Genomic DNA, 18812 nt, shown 5'->3' with positions numbered 1-18812 from the left:
TGCCAGTAGAGATACACGTGGACAGCAAATATACGATAGATATGACGGCACAGCCGCACAGGGTGCTTGTTAAGACTTAAGAGGTGGGACCCAACATAGGGGGTCCTCCTAAGTAATGCCAGGCTAGCTGCAGGGCATGATTGGTGTGGGCCCCCACCCTCTCTGGCAGCCACATGCGTCTCGAAACCCCATGCAACACCTCCGAGTCTCCGACCTCATCTCCCGATACACACTCTCTCTCTCTCTACTGTTCTCTTCCTACGCTCTTCTCTCCTCCTTCTCCAGTCATCTTCTCTCTCTCTTCCTTCTCTGTTCTTTCTTTATTTTCATTCGTTCGTTTCCTTCCTTCCCATTTTAAAAACACTAATTTGGGTTTTCATTCTGTTTTATGGGTGTTTTTAATCCTTCGTCGTCTTCTTCTACTTGTTGAATCGAATTATTCCCTCGTTAGAAACTCTCAATTACAGACAGAGTCAATACAAATCCATTTTCGCCTTCTTTCTCATGTTCCTTTGTCGTCGTTTTTCCACCTCTATTAATGCCATTCAATAATTGTAATTGAAATTAAAGTGGGTAGCCGTTTCAAAAAGAAAAACCCACCTCCTGATTTCTCTCTCTCTTGTTACAGTTTGTTTTTTCCTATCAACAGAGAAGATGGGTTTGTGAATTTGATTGTGATGGAAGAACGTTTTAAGCGATATTACTGTGGGCAATAGACGTTATGGTTTGACAATTTAATACTATGTTTTTATAGGAAGAGCAATTGAGAGATTAGCGGTAATTATGATTATTTTAAACAATTATTCTCTTTGCTGTCTTTCTAATTTTGATTTGGCCTAACAAGATGGTGGGGGTGTGAGTGTGTCTAAATTACAGACATTGAAGAGCTGGCCCCTTCCATTTTCCAACTATCCACTATTATTTCGTTCCCTTTCACTACTTCTGTGCCTTCTCATTTAGATGACAAATTGACCTGTACATATATACATATACCCAAGTTTTTCTCTTTCCGTTTCTTCTTCTTCTTCTTCTTCCTTCTCTGATTTCTCTTTCAATTGCAGTGGCCACTGCTTTCTTTCGCCTTCTGCCCAAGGTGTCGAACAAGGGCATAAGCTAATGAAGGGGCTAGTAAGTACGTTGTCATTTTTTTTTCTTTTTGGCTTTCATCCATAGTTTTCTTCGCTGGGTTTTCTTGGTTGATTTCATATGCAAATTGGGTAATCTTCAAGCTGATTTCTTTTTCGTCCCTTTCGTTCTCCTTGATTTATTGTTGAATTTGATACCGCAAATGGATTCTGAGGACTCTACACTATGCTTTATATTAATGATATTCTCTGTAATTTAGAATCTTCTTTTGTTGAACATTTTCGCTATCAAGAATTTATTTTCATTTCTCCTTCTGGGGTCTGGGTTAGTTAAGTAATCTGGTTTTGCAAGCGCAAAAGACATTTTTTTTCTCCTTTTCTTCTGATATTGATTTGGGTTATGGGTTTTTGTAGTTATTCTGTAAGGCGTCTTTTTCTACCTAAGGTGATCCTCCTTATGGATGTCTTCTTCTGATCACGTATCTGTCTTCCCGTGGATGAGTTGTGACGTTTGACATTATATCATGATTGTCATTGTTCCTCTTAGTTAAGAATCTTAACAGCCTTAGGTTTTAGTTTTTCAGTTTATATTTGAAGGCATTACTCATAAAATTTTATGTTTTCTTCTTAGTAGATTCATCTTCGTCCATGTATTCGTTTACTTGATATTTCTGAGTTTCTACTGTTTCTACTTTGATTCCAGTGAGCTTTAGGAACTTCGTGTCCTGTTCCTTTGACAAAATACTTATGTATTTTCTTTTCTTCTTCCCAATTTTTTGACTTCCAGTACTTTATCAATGTAGCTTAAACTTCCCTGAAGTGTTTGGAGAAGTTGTGATCATTTATTGTGCTGTCCCTGAATATGTTTTTGGTTAAGCAAACCCTGTTTTCTTAATTTGATGTATATTTCTTACTGAGATTCCTTCTTCTTTAGTTGGTTTCTGTTCTTAGTTTCATGTTTATTTCTTACTGATCTTCCTTCTTCTTTTAGTTGGTTTTTGCAATCTTCTTGAAACACTCTTGGACATTTCTCCTACCTCTTTGATTTCGTTTAAAACCCGAAGGCTTGCATGTAACTCCTATCTCTCTCTCTCTCTCGCTCTACCGTTCTTCTAGAGATTAAGCATGCTTACTGTTTTCCTAGATTTTCTTTGTAGGAAATTTACACTATTCTATAATTTGCAATTATTTTTTTTTTTCAAATTTCGTGGAAGATTCTAAGTTTTTGGCTAATCACTGGATATGTTTTATTTTACTGAGAATTTTTTTAGAAGTTTGTTTCTGAACCTTCTGATGTTTTTGTTTTCCTACTGAACTCTTTTTCTGCATCAATGTATTTTGTTCAATATAAACTGCTCCAAGAATTGTTATTGGTTTTGTTTTTCCCCTTATACCCACTCATTGTCGTCTTTTCAGGTGGCACTGCTATTTTTTATGGTATTAGGAACTGCTGCTGTGATTGAGGAAGGATGGAGTGGTGGACAGTGTGATAACAAGAGAATTTTGGATCCTAGACCTCACAGTGTATCAATCTTAGAGTTTGGTGCTGTTGGGGATGGGAAAACAGTTAATACGATTGCCTTTCAGAATGCCATCTTCTATCTCAAGTCTTTTGCTGACAAGGGAGGTGCCCAGCTCTATGTACCATCTGGCAGGTGGCTTACCGGAAGTTTCAACCTCACTAGTCATCTCACACTTTTCTTGGAAAGAGGCGCCTATATTCTTGGATCGAAGGTTTTCATTTTCTCATCTTCTCTGGTTTTCCCTTTCCTTTAGAGAACCCCTTCCTTTTCCCTGATAGCTAGGAAATGATATTCAAGAAGGGGTTCCTAGTATGGGAAGCAGGAAATTTTAGCTTAATTGAATATTAATGCCCCCTCAATGGAAGACTCAATTAGCATTCTACCTCCTTGGATGGATGTAATGAGTCTCTGTGGCTTTTTGGGGTTCCATTAGCTCCCATGTAGGCCTTAGTATGTCACTGAATCGAACTACTCTTCTTGATAATTAGACAGCAAATAATGGTACTTCATATACAAGCATGTATATATTGCAGAATTGAAGATCTCTGGATTGTCTTGGATGCTTCAGTTCTGTAAAGCTTTTGGGTGGTTTTTAAGGATTCCCCCCCTGCTCTGTTCGACCACCCGGCAGGATTTTTAAGCAGGAAGGATTCTTTATCCCCCTGAATACCCAGGAATGGAGCTCATGTCACTTTCGGGGATGGCAAGCTCACTTGCCCCACATCCGTTGTGCAGGGGGGTTTGCTCTTTTTTTTTTTCCTTTCTCATCCGGGTTGTGCAGGCCCAGCTCCGCCCCCCCCCTTCTTTCTTTGTCTCAAATCCCAATAAATGGCCAAACCTGTTGCCATATGCTTCTGCAGAACCGGAGTCTGCATCTTTTGCTACGCAGCTTTACCCAGCAACTTTTGCTGAGAGGCTGTTTCGTTGCCTTGACCTCAGGCTACAATAATGGTCCACTGACCATTTTGCCAAAGTGCACCCCGTCTCCCCATACCCCTATAAATTTATCATGTTTGTGTGTACATTTTCTTGTTTAGTTTCCCCAAGTTTCACCATCTGCTGCTTAGAATACACAAACTTATGTCCCTTATCATATTTTTAGTTCTTTCTTGTAATTTTTCTTTTAGGTACAGTGTTTCTTGTAAATTTAACTCCTTAAGGCACTTACCCCTCTTCTTGTCTTTTATTTATTAATTTAATTTATATTTATTCTATTTTCTATCCCTTTTCCTTGCAGGATCCTGCTCACTGGGATATTGTTGATCCCTTGCCATCATATGGTCGTGGAGTTGAACTCCCAGGCGGTAGATATCGCAGCTTGATAACTGCATATAATTTAACAGATGTGGTGGTGACAGGCAAGAATGTTGCTTCATTTCTTCCCATTATTACTGTGTTTCATAGTAAGCATGCTAATATTTTCTCCCATATGACATTCTTTGTTTTATTAAATGTACCAGGTAATAATGGAACCATAGATGGGCAGGGTTCTGTGTGGTGGGAGTCTTTCAGTTCTCATTCTTTAAGCTATAGCCGTCCTCATCTTGTGGAATATATTGGCTGCAAGGATGTTGTAGTTTCAAACCTCACCTTTTTGAATTCCCCTGCCTGGAACATCCATCCAGTTTACTGCAGGTGCACTACATATATTCTGATGCTTCACATTGTTTTCCATTTTTAAAGATTCCAATAGTCATTTGTGGTAGGAAAGCTCTGAATTACAATTTTGTGCTTTTATGCAGCGATGTGCTAATTCAAAATATAACCATTCATGCTCCACCTGAATCTCCATTCACTGTTGGTATAGTTCCAGGTTTGTGATGTTAAACACTTCCGGTAGTGTATTTCTATTTATTGCACTCCCACTCCATGGTACTCTTGAATGATCCATTTTTCTCTGATGGAAAGCCAACAAGATTAGTCATATATTTAGCACTCCTTTCAAATCCTCTTTTATGCCTCATGAGCATTAAGAGGTGGTGAGTGGGACCTGATGGAGTTGTCACCATATCTTCACCATGTAGAGAGAGGGCAGCTGTTAAAACTTCTTTCTATTTCCATGAAATTTTGTATTGCACGGCTTTCACCCATCTAAAGTATTATAGAATGAACTTGAGGCTGCATCATGGAATTTTTTGAATGCTGAATAGTTAAAATAACCTTGAAATGAGAAAAGAGTATTATGTAATATGCAAATTTCTGTAAATTACATCTGCCTTTCAAGTTATTTTCTTATTCTTGCTTTTTTTTAAATAGATGTAACATTTTTCCTCCCCCAAGGTCCTTGAATTCCTTTTTTTTTTCCACTTACCAAAAAGTATCTCTCCCCCATGCCCCCCTTTCCAGATTCATCCGACAATGTGTGCATTGAGGACTCCAGTATTAGCATGGGCTATGATGCTATTGCACTTAAGAGTGGTTGGGATGAGTATGGCATTTCCTATGGAAGATCAACCAGTAATGTTCATATCAGAGGGACTCACCTTCAAGGTTCTACAGGTTCTGCCCTAGCTTTTGGTAGTGAGATGTCTGGTGGCATCTCTGACATTATTGTGGAGGGCCTGCACATACATAATTCTTTCACTGGTATTGGTTTCAGAACTACCAAGGGTAGAGGAGGTTACATAAAAAACATTCTTCTGTCATATTTAGAAATGGAAAATGTCGGCAAGGCACTTAAAGCCACCGGGCAATTTGGAACCCACCCGGATGACAAGTTTGATCCAAATGCTTTTCCAATTATTGATCGTATCACCTTGAAAAATGTTGTTGGCACAAACATCAATGTTGCTGGAGATCTTTCTGGAATTCCGGAGTCTCCTTTCACCTCAATCTGTCTTTCCAATGTTTCTTTGTTTATGACCTCTGGCTCTTCTACTTTATGGTCCTGTTCAAATATATTGGGATTTTCTGATTCAGTGTTCCCAGAACCATGTCCGGCTCTTCAGAGCTACTATTCAAATTCTTCATCGGCCTGCTTTTCCCTGGCATCTTCTGATGGTTATGCTGCAGCTTTATGAGATATCCACTTAGCAAATGCTTTCTTGCAGCTTCGGTACAACAAGAGGGATACCCAGAGAAATGCATTCAGTTCCTTCTTGAATTCAGTTGAATTCTTTCCTAATAAAATTCAGATTCTGAACCTTCTTCAGTTGTCCAATTGTCTCCTATACTCTCGTGATACACCTAAACTACATTGAAGCTGGCATCATGCCTCATCGGCTACTTATATGTACAGTCACATTTCTTCATTCTTGTGTAAGAAAATTTTGGTAGGAATGGCAACCCAAGTGACTAAGATTGATAGTACTTCATGTCATATCTTCAATTAAATCATTTATTGTTATATTGTACATGTTACATGATCCTACATGGACTTCATTGTCTAAGTGAGAGAGTGCCAAGTAGTGACCAGGTAGAATAATGTTGTGATTGGAATAAAGTGTTGCAGAGTTTGATGAGTCAATTCTCTTCTTTTCTTTCTTGTATATACATTTACTTTTGATTACTCTTTTCATTTTCCCTACTGTTTCAGCATTTTGATGGATGCTTTCTGTTCCATGTTATCTTGTCCCTAAAGGAGAAAAATATTGTTGCTGTGACCTGACATACCTGTAGTTATAGATTAAATAGATTAAAAACTGGAAAACTGTGTAGTGTTTCTCAGTTACCCCCTAGAGAAGTGGTTTTTCTGTACAGCATGGATCTTGTTGGGTTTCACACAATTGATATGAATGGGAGCATGTGGGGTTTATAGGTAGTTGGATCATCCTCTTTTAAAACTCTAGCTTTTGAGGGTGATTTCTACTTAAATTCTAGCAAGGTGTTATCTGAGCCGTCATATAACCAAACATAGAAAAACCTGAGCTAGATGACAATAAGATGGCCTCATCATCTTTATTAGTTATTGTGATATTATTGAAGTCTCTGACCATTCAGCTAGTAGCTGACTTCTCTGGCTTTCGTTCACTTCATTTGGTTAATGACCATCTGTGTTTTTTTAGTTAGTTTTTGAATAAATAAATGCTTCCATTGACAAACAATAATAAGGTTGCATGTGCCTGATCATCTCATCAATAGATATAACATACTTGAATATTGACTTTACTTCTTGGTTCTGGGACTCCAATGATGCTGGCAGCTTCTTGTGTAGTTTGGTAAACCAGTTTTTGTGTCTTTATATGAACCTTCACTTGCAATAATGGACTAAGCAACAAACACATGCGTGGGGGACCCAAGTTTTGTGAACCCTTTGTTGTAGTTTTCTCTATTATTTTCTTCCTTGATTGTTGGTTGTTTAGAAGTCAATTCACAAGAATTCATTACAGAATCAAGCCAAGGAATTTATTGGTGAAACAGGTCATTATCTGATCATAAGTGGTTCATTGGGTTGTAAGTCTGTGCAGAATAACCGATACCACAATTTTATTGATCCAAAATTAAAACGTACAGCATAAGCATGGGAGTCGCTTCTTTACATTGGTAGGGGTTGAGGAATTGGACTAAATTCCTATGAAGAGGTAGGCATTAGTGACAGTAGTCTTGCCAAATGATGTTTATACTGTAAGCACTCCGCCACAAGCAGTGTGCACTTTTTCCTATTCACGTGCATTCTGCTGTGGAAATTTGAAAAGTTGTTAAACGATTAGGCATTAATTTCAATAAACGTGACCTTCACTTCCAAGTGTTCCAGGATTTTTTTTTTTCAGAGTCTTAACAGAGTAAGTCTTATGGAATGAGAGTCGTGAAAATCGTGAATTGCATCCTCTCTCTCTCTCGAACTACGTTGAAGAGGACTAATCGGATCTTCTATAACTTTTTCGAAATCCCAACTTGCCGAGTGTAAACCCAACATCAAATGTGACTGCGATCACCTTTCAAGTAAATGTCAAAAATCAAAATCGTGCCAAAGCTGCGTAAGATTTGGGATGTTCTCAATTTTTCATCTCACCTCGACTCGCTGTGCCAAAAAATATCTATCCTTTTATTTTATTTTATTCTTTTCATGGTAGAAAAAATATCTAATCTTTTTTTAACATAGTTTTTTTCATGGTGATTTATAGAATTCAAGTCAATGTGAAAAAGCTAGGCTTAGGTGTCATGTATTCTATTCTGTAGGTCCATAAAATTTTATTTTGGCTATTTATGAAATTAGACTGAGTTTTGGGGTCAATTATTAATATAGGGGTAGAATTATAATTATATGAGGGTTTGAGTTTTGGGTTTCCTTATAACTAGTTTGGAATAAATTAGAAAAAGAAACAAGCAGAGGGCAATATTTTGTACAAGTGTGAGAATGGAGAGGTTCTCAAGAAACAATAGAATCTCTTTCTCTCTAGTGGATGTAGGCAATCTTGCTGAACCACATTAAATTCATTGTTGTTTTGAGTGTGTTTTGCTTGTGTTCTTCTTCGTGGTTGTGCATCCCTCCTTAAACATATTTGATCTAATAATAAAATCCTCTTTTTTAGGAAAAATGTAGCAACCGTATCTTCTCTCTCCTATCTTTTAAAAAAAAAGATTCATTTTAATTTAGTGAGTTTCCAATATGCCTTGTGAGCATTAAGAGGTGGGGATTTCATGGAACCTGATGGAGTTGTTATTATACCTTCATAGTGTCAAGATAGGGCAAAGCATCTTTGTATTTTGTATGAAATTTTATATCAAATAGCTTTTACGGTTTTGCCAGTCTTTAAGTATTGTTGCAATGAACTTGAAGCTGCATTATGAAACTTTTTCAATGATGAATAGATGGAAAAACTAACAAAACCTGAACCTCTACTGAAGGCCAATCATGGATAGAGAAGAGAAAAAGAGGAGAGAAAGAGAAAAGAAAACGAGGAGATGGGAGAGAGACGATTCAAGCACTTGAGCCTCTCCCCTCTAGTTCACAATATATTGAATATTGACACAAGCCTAAAATCAGATCCCAATATTTGATGGATTCTATGCTGCAGAGCAGCCCAAGTAGTGTCCAGGTACATTGATAAGTTGATTTCATGCATATTATTTTATATGATTAATTTACTATATTTCCATGTATTTACAATTGTTTTATATCAATTTACCCTAATATGATATGAAAATGAATATGTTGCACCATTTCCTTTAATTTCTATAATTTTGGTGATTTTATATATTTTCTAACAAATTCTAATTAAGATTTATTACTTTTACGTGTAGGAAATCAATCAAATCTGGGTATTATTGCAAGGGTCCTACTTCAAATAAAAAACATAGAGAGAATGAGTCCTTGCATGCTTCTATGTTTTATTTCCTATTTAGGATTTGATGGAAAAGAGGAGGAAGAATCCAATTCAAATAAGAAAGACCAAAGAATCCCGTTTTTGAGTGTCTCTGTCCAGTTTTGATCAAGATCTTCATCGGACGGTCATCTGATGTCCGATCGAGCCGATTTTTGGAGGACAGCTTCACGACTTCTTGGTCTTCATATCCAACGGTGGGATTATGCATTGGAGATCTCTAAGTTAGTCCGATTTATACATCAAAACACTCATTGGTTAAGTCAGATAAGAACTCTGAGTTTAATTAATTTATAAAAGGATAGCAAAGCCAAGGAAGAAGGGATGACGTTTTTGGGAGCTTTGGAAGAGCGTGGAGGTCGAACCAGAAGACGTAGATGGCTTTGGAGATTTGAAGCTTGGGAATAAGTTTTTCTTCATCTTCTTTCAATGTTCTCGAACTCTTCTGTAATGTTTTTAATTTCGAGTATGAACTAATTTAGTTTTTCTAGGGATCAGATGTAGCCTATCTTTAAATTCCCACTCTTGAATTCATCAATATAATTTTGAATATTGTTTCCTTTGATTGAGTTTTTATTTCTATTCTTCATGCTTTTGATTAATTGGCCACTAATCAACCGATTTGTTAATCATAATGACTGAGAGGGGATTTATGTGTTTAGTTCATTGGAGTAAAAGCCATGAATTACATGTAGGATAGAGATTTACTTACATGGTTTGTGTAGTTGTTACATGGGAATCCATAGAATTTAATGATTTCTCAGTTGTTGTAACCCACATAGAAATATAGTGGGTTAGTAATTGAGGGAATTTATATTAGTACTTGAGAGAGACTAGTAGATAGGGAAGGGAATCTCGACTATCAATCAGGAAAATATTTCTCAAATTATAAAGAGGGATAAAAGGGTGGGAATGCTTAGTTATGGTGAAATCTGACCCCTAGGTCTTTAGTAATTAATAATTTCAATTTAACTTTCAATTTGCAATATAGTCTAAAATAATTATCTTCCTTATTATTTGTTCAAATAAAATTGGTATAATTAATTTGGTACTTAATCTATAGTCTTCGAGGGATCGATTTTTTATCATTATATTACTTGTTACGATAACGTACACTTGCGTTGTACTTTTTCACAACATACATCATTGTTATTGGAATAAAGGGTTGCAGGGTTTGACAAGTAATTCTCTTCTTTTCGTTCTTGTGTATACATATACTTTTGGTTGCTCCTTCACATTCCCTGTCATTTCAGCATTGGAATTTCAATGGATGCTTTCTGTACCATGTTATCTTGTCCCTAAGGAGAAAGATCTTCTGGACCTGTGATTATAGATTGCAAGGTTGAAGCTGTGTAATGGTTCTCTTAGTTTGTACCCACTAGAGAAAGGGTTTTCCTGTAGCATAGATCTTTTTGGGTTCCACACAATTGGCAGAAAATGTAGTACTGCTACATCATCAGATATGAAAGGGAGAATGTGGGGCTATAGGTAGTTGTTAATTTTTCTGGCCTTCGTTCATTCCATTTGGTTAAGGATGACCATCTGTTTTTTTGGTCAGTTTAAGAATGAAGAAATACTTCGATTGAGAAACAATAAGAAAGCTGCATGTGCCTGATCATCTCATCAATACATAAATAAATTTGAATATTGACTTGACTTCTTGGTTGTGGTCCTCCAATATCACTGGTAGCTCCGTGTCTATTTAGTAAACCGATTTCTGGTGTACCATATGAACCTTCTCTTACAATAATGGACTGAGCAATAAACACATGCCCGAGGGACTCAAGTTTTTGGACCCTTTGTTGTAGTTTCTCTATTATTTTCTTCCTTGATTGTTGGCTGTTACGGATCCATTCACAAGGATTCCTTCAAGAATCAGGCCAGGGAATTTATTAGTGAAATGAGTTGTTATCTTATCAATGTTGCTTTACTAGGTTGTAAGTTTTTGTAGAATAAGCAATACCACCACAATATTAATGATCCAAAATTAAATCTTACATCATACACTAAGGCATGGCATCCTTTAAATAGATAAGTTCCAACCTTTAGATACATTCCTCTAGAATTATGATCAACTACACTTGAGGGTAGTGTATCTACCACACCCCTCCACCACACATTCGGGATGGATTTCATCTCTAAACATTGGTGAGAGTTGAAGAATTGGATTCAATTCTTATGAAGAGAAGAAAAAAAAAATGAGGTGGAATATAAAAAACAAAGGCAGTGGAAATGACATTGATCAATTTCCTCAAAGCCCATGCATAAGTTTTTTTTTCCTTTTACAAAATGCTGCCCATTCAACAGAATGACCAAAATCGAAAGTAGGCAATCCTCCAAGATTTCTTGATAAATAAAATACCCCAAACACTCCAGAATCCCACAATGAAGCCCATAATGTTGCCTATGTAAAACCATAGCATATCCATTCCTTGTTCATCACCATTGGCATAGGTTGGAGGTGAAGATGTGTTAGTGATTGAGCAATTATTAGCCAGAGGCCACCCACAAATTAAGCCCAGGGTTCCCAACATAAATGGATGCATCACCACCAATGGTTTGAAGCTGGTTACTAAATGGAATTTTCCCAGATAAATTGTTATATGAGAGGTTCAAGTGGCTTAAGAAAGTTAGAGAAGTAACGCTTGGAGGAATCTCACCAGAAAGTTGGTTTATGGAGAGGAAGGGTTTCTAGATATCGCATATCCCCAATCTTATCTCGGATCTTTCCTGTGAGATGATTCATTGATAAATTCAAACTACCCAATCGCACTAGTTTTGTTATTCCATTTGGGATTTTTCCTGATAGATGATTGCTTGATAAATCAAAGCTATTCACCAAACCAAGAGTTGAGCTATATTCAAATTCTCTTCCTTTTAGGATTATCTTCATCTGCTCCATATAACCCCCATATTCTGAAATACCTGTCTCATTTAACCCCAAAGAACTCAATTCACCCAAACATTGGGGGATGAATCCTAATAACTTATTGTGTGAGAGGTCCAGCATGTGAAGCCAAGAAAGGTTACAAACTTGTGAAGGAATTCCGCCGGTGAAAAAGTTGGAACTGAAGCTGATAAGTTTCAAATATGATAGACTATCTCCAATCCATGTTGGTATATTACCAGACAATCCATTGCTACCAAGATCAATACTTTTTAAAGACGTGCAATTTTGCAATGATGGAGGAAGCTTGCCATGAAAACTGTTGTTGTTGAGTACTAGAATTCGCAATGAAGACATGTTACATATTGATTGAGGAATCTTCCCTGATAGATTGTTGTTAGATAAATCTAGGACTACCAAGTAGTTCATGTTTGTCAAACAGTAAGGGAGTTCTCCCCATAAACCATTGGTTGAAAGAACAAGAAGCTCCAAATTTGATAGTTGACATATAGAAGAAGGAATGCTCCCATTTAAAAAATTCCCAGAAAAATCCAAGACGCTTACTCCAGATCCTAAAACTTCACTAATATTATGAGGAATTTGTCCAATGAATAAATTATTCCCAAGATACAGCGCAGTGACATTAGACTAGACCTGTAAATGGATAACCGAAATCCGCCTCCGATCGCATTCGATCGTGGGTTCCGTCCGAATTTCTCGGCCGTCCGTCCGTTGCCCGGTCGACGGGCTACGGACGGTATATCCGGAAATTTTCCGGATGAGGTATTTAAAATTTTTCTTAAAATAGATGATATCGGTCGGTCGGTCGGTTCGGTGCGGGGTATTAATTAGAAAATGTAAAAGTGACATACTCATATCGGTTTTGGTGGTTTCGGTATCCGTGTTTGTGGTGGGCCTTCTCATTTTTCCGTTGGTTCGGTGGGTTGGGTTGGGTGGGGCGGTCCGTTCTGACCTACATTAGACCACAAGGGAAAATGACCCTCAATTTTATTGGAACTCAGATCTACTATACCAGCATTGCAAAATTTCAAAGAACTTGGTAAACTTCCTCTGATTTGATTTTGAGAGAGATCCAAATTATATATTGCTTGTCGAGCACATAAATTCCAAATGCTATCTGGAATGGTATCTGAAATTCCTACTTTTCTGAGAGTAATACTATCAAGATTTTTTTGGGTTGCAAGCCATGAAGGAAATTTTGGGCCCATATGGATGTTAGCTAGATAGATAGTCTCCAAACTAAAAGTTGGAATCCAATCCCCATTAATTTCAAAAACCAAGGGACTATTTGGAACATTTGATACAACAATATTTAACTCTCTCAAAATTTTCATATTCTTAAAATGAGCTTTTGAAATAACACCACTCAAGGAACTCTCAGTTATTTTCAATTCAACCAACTCTGAAAGTTCACCAATTGATTCAGGAATAGTTCCATTTACTTGACTGTTAGAAAGATCCAAATGCATCAAGGATGACAGTCCTCCAATGAGCAACGGTATGGGACCTCCAATTTGAGTATTAGAGAGATCTAATATTCTCAACGATGACAACCTTCCAATGGACATTGGAATAGCACCTGTAATTTGAGTTTCATGGAGGTCTAATGTTCTCAATGACAACAATCTTCCAATGGACAACGGAATAGCACCTGTGATTTGAGTTTCAGATAGATCTAACGTTCTCAATGATGGAAAGTTTCCAATAGATCTAATAATTGAACCTGAAATAGAAACTTCAATTTTAGAGATTGAGGTCCTAGCTTCTATCCACAAAAAGAGAAAGGTGCCTTTTTTTTTTTTTTTTTTTTTTTTGGGGGGGGAGAGGGAGGGTGGGGTGGGGTGGGGATGTGAGAGAGATCCAACAAGGTTCAATGAGGAAGTGAAAGTTTACCTGAGAGTTGAGTTGATGAGAGGTTCAATTTTATCAAGGATGACAAGTTTCCAATAGATGTAGGAATTTGACCTGAAATTGAAGTTTTAATTTTACAGAGTTCCTACCATGAATCTAAAGTAGAAAGAAAAGGGATTCTTTTTCTTTTGCTGATGGTGGATGAGCAGAGATATGGTTTCAATCCTCCAATAGAAGGTAGAAGCTTACCTGAAAGATGAGTTGATGAGAGATCCAATTCTGTCAAAGACGTCAAGTTTCCTATGGATGATGGAATCAGACCTGAAACTGCAGTAACCCCAAAATGTAATATCTCCAGGAGGCTTTTAGAACTGCACATGGACAAACTGTTCACATATTCTGTAATTTCACCATTTACACCGCAACTTGATAGATCTAACATCACCAAATTGCAAAGATTACCCAAATTTTTTGGTAACTTTCCTTCAACAGATGTATAGGATATGTCTAGGCTTTGAAGAGAACTAGTTTTGGCAAAAGTATCTGGAATAGGGCCACTGAGACTATTGTGGCTGAGATCAAGGACAGTAAGACTAGAAATATTAAAAAGCCAGGGAGGAATTGAGGAGTAAAAGTTGTTGCCGACTAGCCTGAGGACTTGAAGAGAAGAAAAATTTGCATATGGAAGAGAGAGAGGGGCATCTGAAAGCTGACAGCCTGTTAGATCAAGTTCTGCCAGAGAAGGAAGCATTGAAACAGCTTGTATCCAATCAGTGGAAGATGTGCCTGAAAACCTCACTGAATCCATGTTTAGGTACCTCAAAGAAGGTAGACCAGAGACCCACTTAATGTTGTTGATGGTCAGTTCATCATCACAGGATTGGAGGTCAAGATAATGCAATCTTGACAAGTTTCCAAGTTGAGGCGGAATAGCTCCTGTTACTGATGTACAAGAGAGATTGAGATACATCAAGTTCTCAAGTGAACCCATGAATTCTGGAATATGGGTTCCCTGAAAATTGTTGAAGCTCAGATCCAGGTAATTCAAGTGTTTTAGTTTGAGCAGTGAAGGACTTATCTTGTTGCCGCTGAAATAAGACTTAGCAGGGATACCAACATATGTAGATAGATCACCATTTATATCAAGACTCGTTGCCTCTTCGTATTCAACTTGGCCTCTTAAGTCAAGTTTGATGACATGGCGGGTGATATTGTTGCAGCCCACACTTCTCCATGAGCAGCAATTGTCACCGATCCAAGAAGAAAACCGCCCAGAAGTTGTGTCATTTACATCAGCTTTGAACTCAAGCAGTGCCTGCTTCTCCTCTTCAATGCAGCTACTGCTAGCAAGGCATAGAGAACTGATCAAAAGCATGCAGCTGGAACAACAAAAGAAGAAGAAACCGATCATGAATGGATGTAAAAGCAACTGAACTTCCCATCCTAAGGCCTTATCAAATAATGCAACTACTAATAGATTGGATGATTCTTATTCTTACCAAATGATATTTATAATGTAAACACACTGACATGCCTACACTATCATTACTGCCTAACTTCTACTGAGGTGTTATTTTATATGGCAACTTGACGCTCACGGCTCACGGCTCACACGGGATTCAGCTGTGGAAATTTGATAGAAGTTGCCAGCCATATGGGTGGGCATTAATGAAAATAGATTTTACTTCTGACTTTGAGTCTTTCTGGATTATTTTTTTTGGGTGCAATGACTTTCAGATGAGAGCCATGAAAATAGTGAATTTCATCTTCTTAAAGTGGCATTGAAAAGGATTTCTCTCCAATAATTTTATCATGACACCCACAGGGTTGGCTCAGTAAGATTTTGGATCTCCTTAAGATCAGAGGTTCTCCCATATACAAGCTCTCCACCTAGTGCGTGTTAATTGAGCTGTACACGTCAGTTCAAACACAATAGCGATAATAATCAAATACACTTTCAGTTACCATTGAGCAAAAGAGAAGGGAGTCATGGAGTTTGAGGATTTGTTGCTGTCTTAGTATACGGATTTTCGAAATTTTTTCAAAATTTTATCAAGTCCATTTCTGTCAAAAAATTGGACCATTCATTTTCTTCTGGATGGAGGACACGTGTCCATCAGTCACATCAAAAAATTGAAGTAAGATTTAGAGGATACAAATTTTTTATTTTAATTTAATCTGAATATTTAGATGTAATTAATGAATATGTGTCCTTCATCAAGAGAAAAATAAATTGTCTATTTCTTTGACCTGATAAAAATCCCCTGAATTTTCCAGTATAACCTGCTCAATTTTAAACTAGCTTGACTTTAAAGCGCTTTACAAAATTAACAAACGCATAGAGCTTATCATGACTTTCTTAAAAGTATTGAAGTCTATATGCGATTCACATGATTTGTGGTCCAGTCTTATCATTTTGAATGTTGGACCGAATCTGCAATATCTTTGTCCAGGTTTTAAAAATTCTGCAAACAATTCTTAGAAGATCTAGTTCTCTTTGGTCAACTAACCGATATCACAGTTGGTATATGGAGAAGGTATAATTTAACAAGATTCTTTTTTATATCATTGGAGAAGATCAAGCCAATGGATGTGCTTCTAACATAATGGTGGCAACTTCATAAAGAGAGGCAGTAAGTCCAAAGAGGTCTTGGATTTGAATTTTTGTCCATCTACACCACCTTCAGTTGTTGGTTATGGGCTCCAGTCCTTGGGACTGGTCTGACGTCCTAGATACGTAACAGCTGAAGACATCATTTCACCACCTTCTATGAAAACCATTGATATAGCACGAAAAAACAAACCCATGTGTGTGTTCAATATAGTATACTATTCACTATAAATTCTTTTACGTACGTTCATTAAAATTTCATGTATTGATTCTTTAATACTTATGATGGTAGAATATTCGTGTGGTATCTTCTTAGATTTTGCACGTATGATGCATGTTCATCTATTCCTTCTATTTCTCCACGAAAAGCATTTTGCGTTGTACTGCTTACCCTCGGTTTGACCTTTCATAAGCAGAGACAAAACAGAACGTCCATAATAAAGATTCTTAATGTCTTTTGATTCAAAATACTGCACTAAGTGCATGCGGGAGCCTTATCTACCAAGTATGGCATCATTTTTCAGGGGAAAAAAAAATATGAAAATAAAATAATAAAGTAATAAATTGTATTAATTAATATGCATTTTTACAGTAAGAAATGTGGATAAATAAGAATTTAATAACAAAACCATATATACTTGTTGAAACAAAAAGTTTCAATTACAATACCTCGACATCTTATTCAATTAAACAATTTTTTTTTTCTTTGTCCTTCAAATTAGTAAAAAAAATTCCCTCCATCAGGCACGAGTTTAGTGATATCCAATGGGAGCAGGAACTTCCTTCAACTCAAGTCCTTGGTAGTGTACGTCCTGCAGCCAAATCAATTAAATTCACAGTTAAGATCGATGGTATAAAGTTTATATGTTTCTCGACTACATTCTTATGTAATTTAAATATACGATGAAGCTTCGCCTCTAGCTCAAAAGAGATTTAAGCTCTTGGTTCATATTATGAAGCGTTGATTTTTTGCCAACTGAGCTTAACCCTTGAAGTTGAAAGCTTAGATCTTATTAACAAGATTAAGAAGGTTGAGATCCTTACCGACGCGAAGTGATTAACATCCCGGTGATGAGCCTCATCAGCCCTCAAAACAGTCACGACATCCCGGAGCGTGGAATCCGACGGCAACTGCCAGTAATCAATGGCAATAGCAGGTGCTGGGACATTCTCAATATTACCATTGTCAAGTTCCTTCAAGAATTCTGTGTAGGTGTGAACGGCTTCTTCTTCTAAGTATCCCACGACTCGGTGAGCGAACTTGGGTGAGATCAAGTAACCCAAGAAGTAAGAATTGAAGAACACTCCTTGAACTGCAAACACAAGAGCTCGTTCATACCACTTTGGCTGAGAAATCTCCATGAACGTCATTAGATGCATTCTCTCATTCTCTGCTTCTTCTAACAACGCTTTAATCCAACCTCCACTGTGTTCGAATCGCCTTAGTGATTTCAAGTGTAAAAGCATTCCTCCAGCCATGCCGGGCACGGCTGCCACAGTTTCAAGCAAGAAAGCCCTGGTATGATATTGTTTCTGTTGCAGGAGAAACCCAAGGTTAATTATGTCATTTCACATTGAAATTTATTAATAATTAATTTTTTTTTTATCTATAAATGAAAAGATATACAAGTAATACCTTGAAAAAGAGATCAGTTGGGATTCTAAGAGCTTTGACGATCCAAAAAGCTAATGTATCCAAGAAATTATTTGGGACATGATGCTTCTTCATATCGATCGAAACATTGGCTTTGTACGTCTCCCATGGCTTCGCTTCCCAAAACCAAAAATGTTAATGATTTTTATAACTAAATTATTATATAAAATTGAAAAGACGAAAATAGCCATCTATGTATCTTTTGAAACAAAAATTAATGGAAAACTTTAACATACCCTGAAGCAGCTCCACCTCCACTCTGTGCCATCTTCCTTGGTGATTTTAGGAGGAGATATCCCCCAGTAGCTGACGATGGCGTTCTCCTCCGGTCCACCACCGGCTGAACCGGTTTTCACTTCTTTCTCTTCCCCTTCGTTTTTCAGGGGCACAGTACTTTCATGCCGTAAACCAATCGCTGGGAACCTGATCGAACCAACGTTGGTTCGAACCGGCATGACCGTTGTGGTACTTGTGCGGAAGAAACTACCAGAAGTCCCCGTCGTCAGAATTGCTGTAGCCGGTTCACCCCGGGTTGCTGTGGAAAAGAGCCGTGGTCCGAGCTGCTTTAGTAGCAGACCGGTCATCCTCGAACCCTTCATCTTCTTTGCTTCAGAACCCAAACGCAAATTCCAAACTCAGTGCAAGTGAGAGAGAGAGCCAAAGAAGGAAATGTTAGAAGATATTGGAAAACTCAGGTGAGATTTTTTTTTCTCGAAAATATGTTTTGAAGAATACGATGTTGGTAGGGTTTGAAGGAGAGTTTATATTAGCGTTTGAGGTTCTCTGACGATGGTATTTGGCGCACGTGACATTTTGATTGAAGACATTTCGTTCGATGTGTAATGTTGCCTTCCAAGTTTCTTCCAGTGACGCGTTCGAGGAAGGCGTCGTGGTCAATTTTTTGGGCTTTAGCGGTT

At 37.5% G+C, this 18812-nt stretch overlaps 2 protein-coding genes and 1 pseudogene across 4 annotated transcripts; 1 reads left to right on the top strand and 2 right to left on the bottom strand.

The window, feature by feature from the left end:
- Positions 1-269: 269 nt before the first annotated feature.
- On the top strand, positions 270-6330 carry LOC149010677 (putative polygalacturonase). 3 transcript variants are annotated; one of them, XM_089163268.1, is made up of 7 exons: positions 270-777; positions 1062-1128; positions 2502-2819; positions 3846-3966; positions 4069-4243; positions 4351-4421; positions 4955-6329. In XM_089163268.1, exons 2-7 carry the CDS (start codon positions 1117-1119, stop codon positions 5626-5628), a joined length of 1371 nt encoding a protein of 456 aa, XP_089019394.1. In that variant the 5' UTR covers positions 270-777; positions 1062-1116; the 3' UTR covers positions 5629-6329. The 3 variants fall into 3 exon arrangements, with proteins under 3 accessions (XP_089019394.1, XP_089019395.1, XP_089019396.1); XM_089163269.1 differs by having other exon boundaries at positions 270-1132; XM_089163270.1 differs by lacking the exon at positions 270-777 and having other exon boundaries at positions 1102-1128; positions 4955-6330.
- A 4841-nt stretch (positions 6331-11171) lies between these two features.
- On the bottom strand, positions 11172-15089 carry LOC149010676 (receptor-like protein EIX2; annotated as a pseudogene).
- Positions 15090-16745: 1656 nt separating this feature from the next.
- On the bottom strand, positions 16746-18598 carry LOC149010675 (ubiquinol oxidase 2, mitochondrial-like). Its single transcript, XM_089161985.1, has 4 exons — positions 18132-18598; positions 17878-18006; positions 17286-17774; positions 16746-17053 (listed from the first exon to the last, which is right to left on the bottom strand). The coding sequence occupies exons 1-4, from the start codon at positions 18492-18494 to the stop codon at positions 16994-16996; spliced, it is 1041 nt and encodes a 346-aa protein (XP_089018111.1). The 5' UTR covers positions 18495-18598; the 3' UTR covers positions 16746-16993.
- Between the last annotated feature and the right edge of the window lie 214 nt (positions 18599-18812).

This window comes from Hakea prostrata, chromosome 7, assembly GCF_041222555.1.
Source record: "Hakea prostrata isolate BN-2017 chromosome 7, UWA_Hpros_2, whole genome shotgun sequence".
NCBI lineage: Eukaryota > Viridiplantae > Streptophyta > Magnoliopsida > Proteales > Proteaceae > Hakea > Hakea prostrata.
This window is presented reverse-complemented; position numbering and strand designations above follow the sequence as displayed.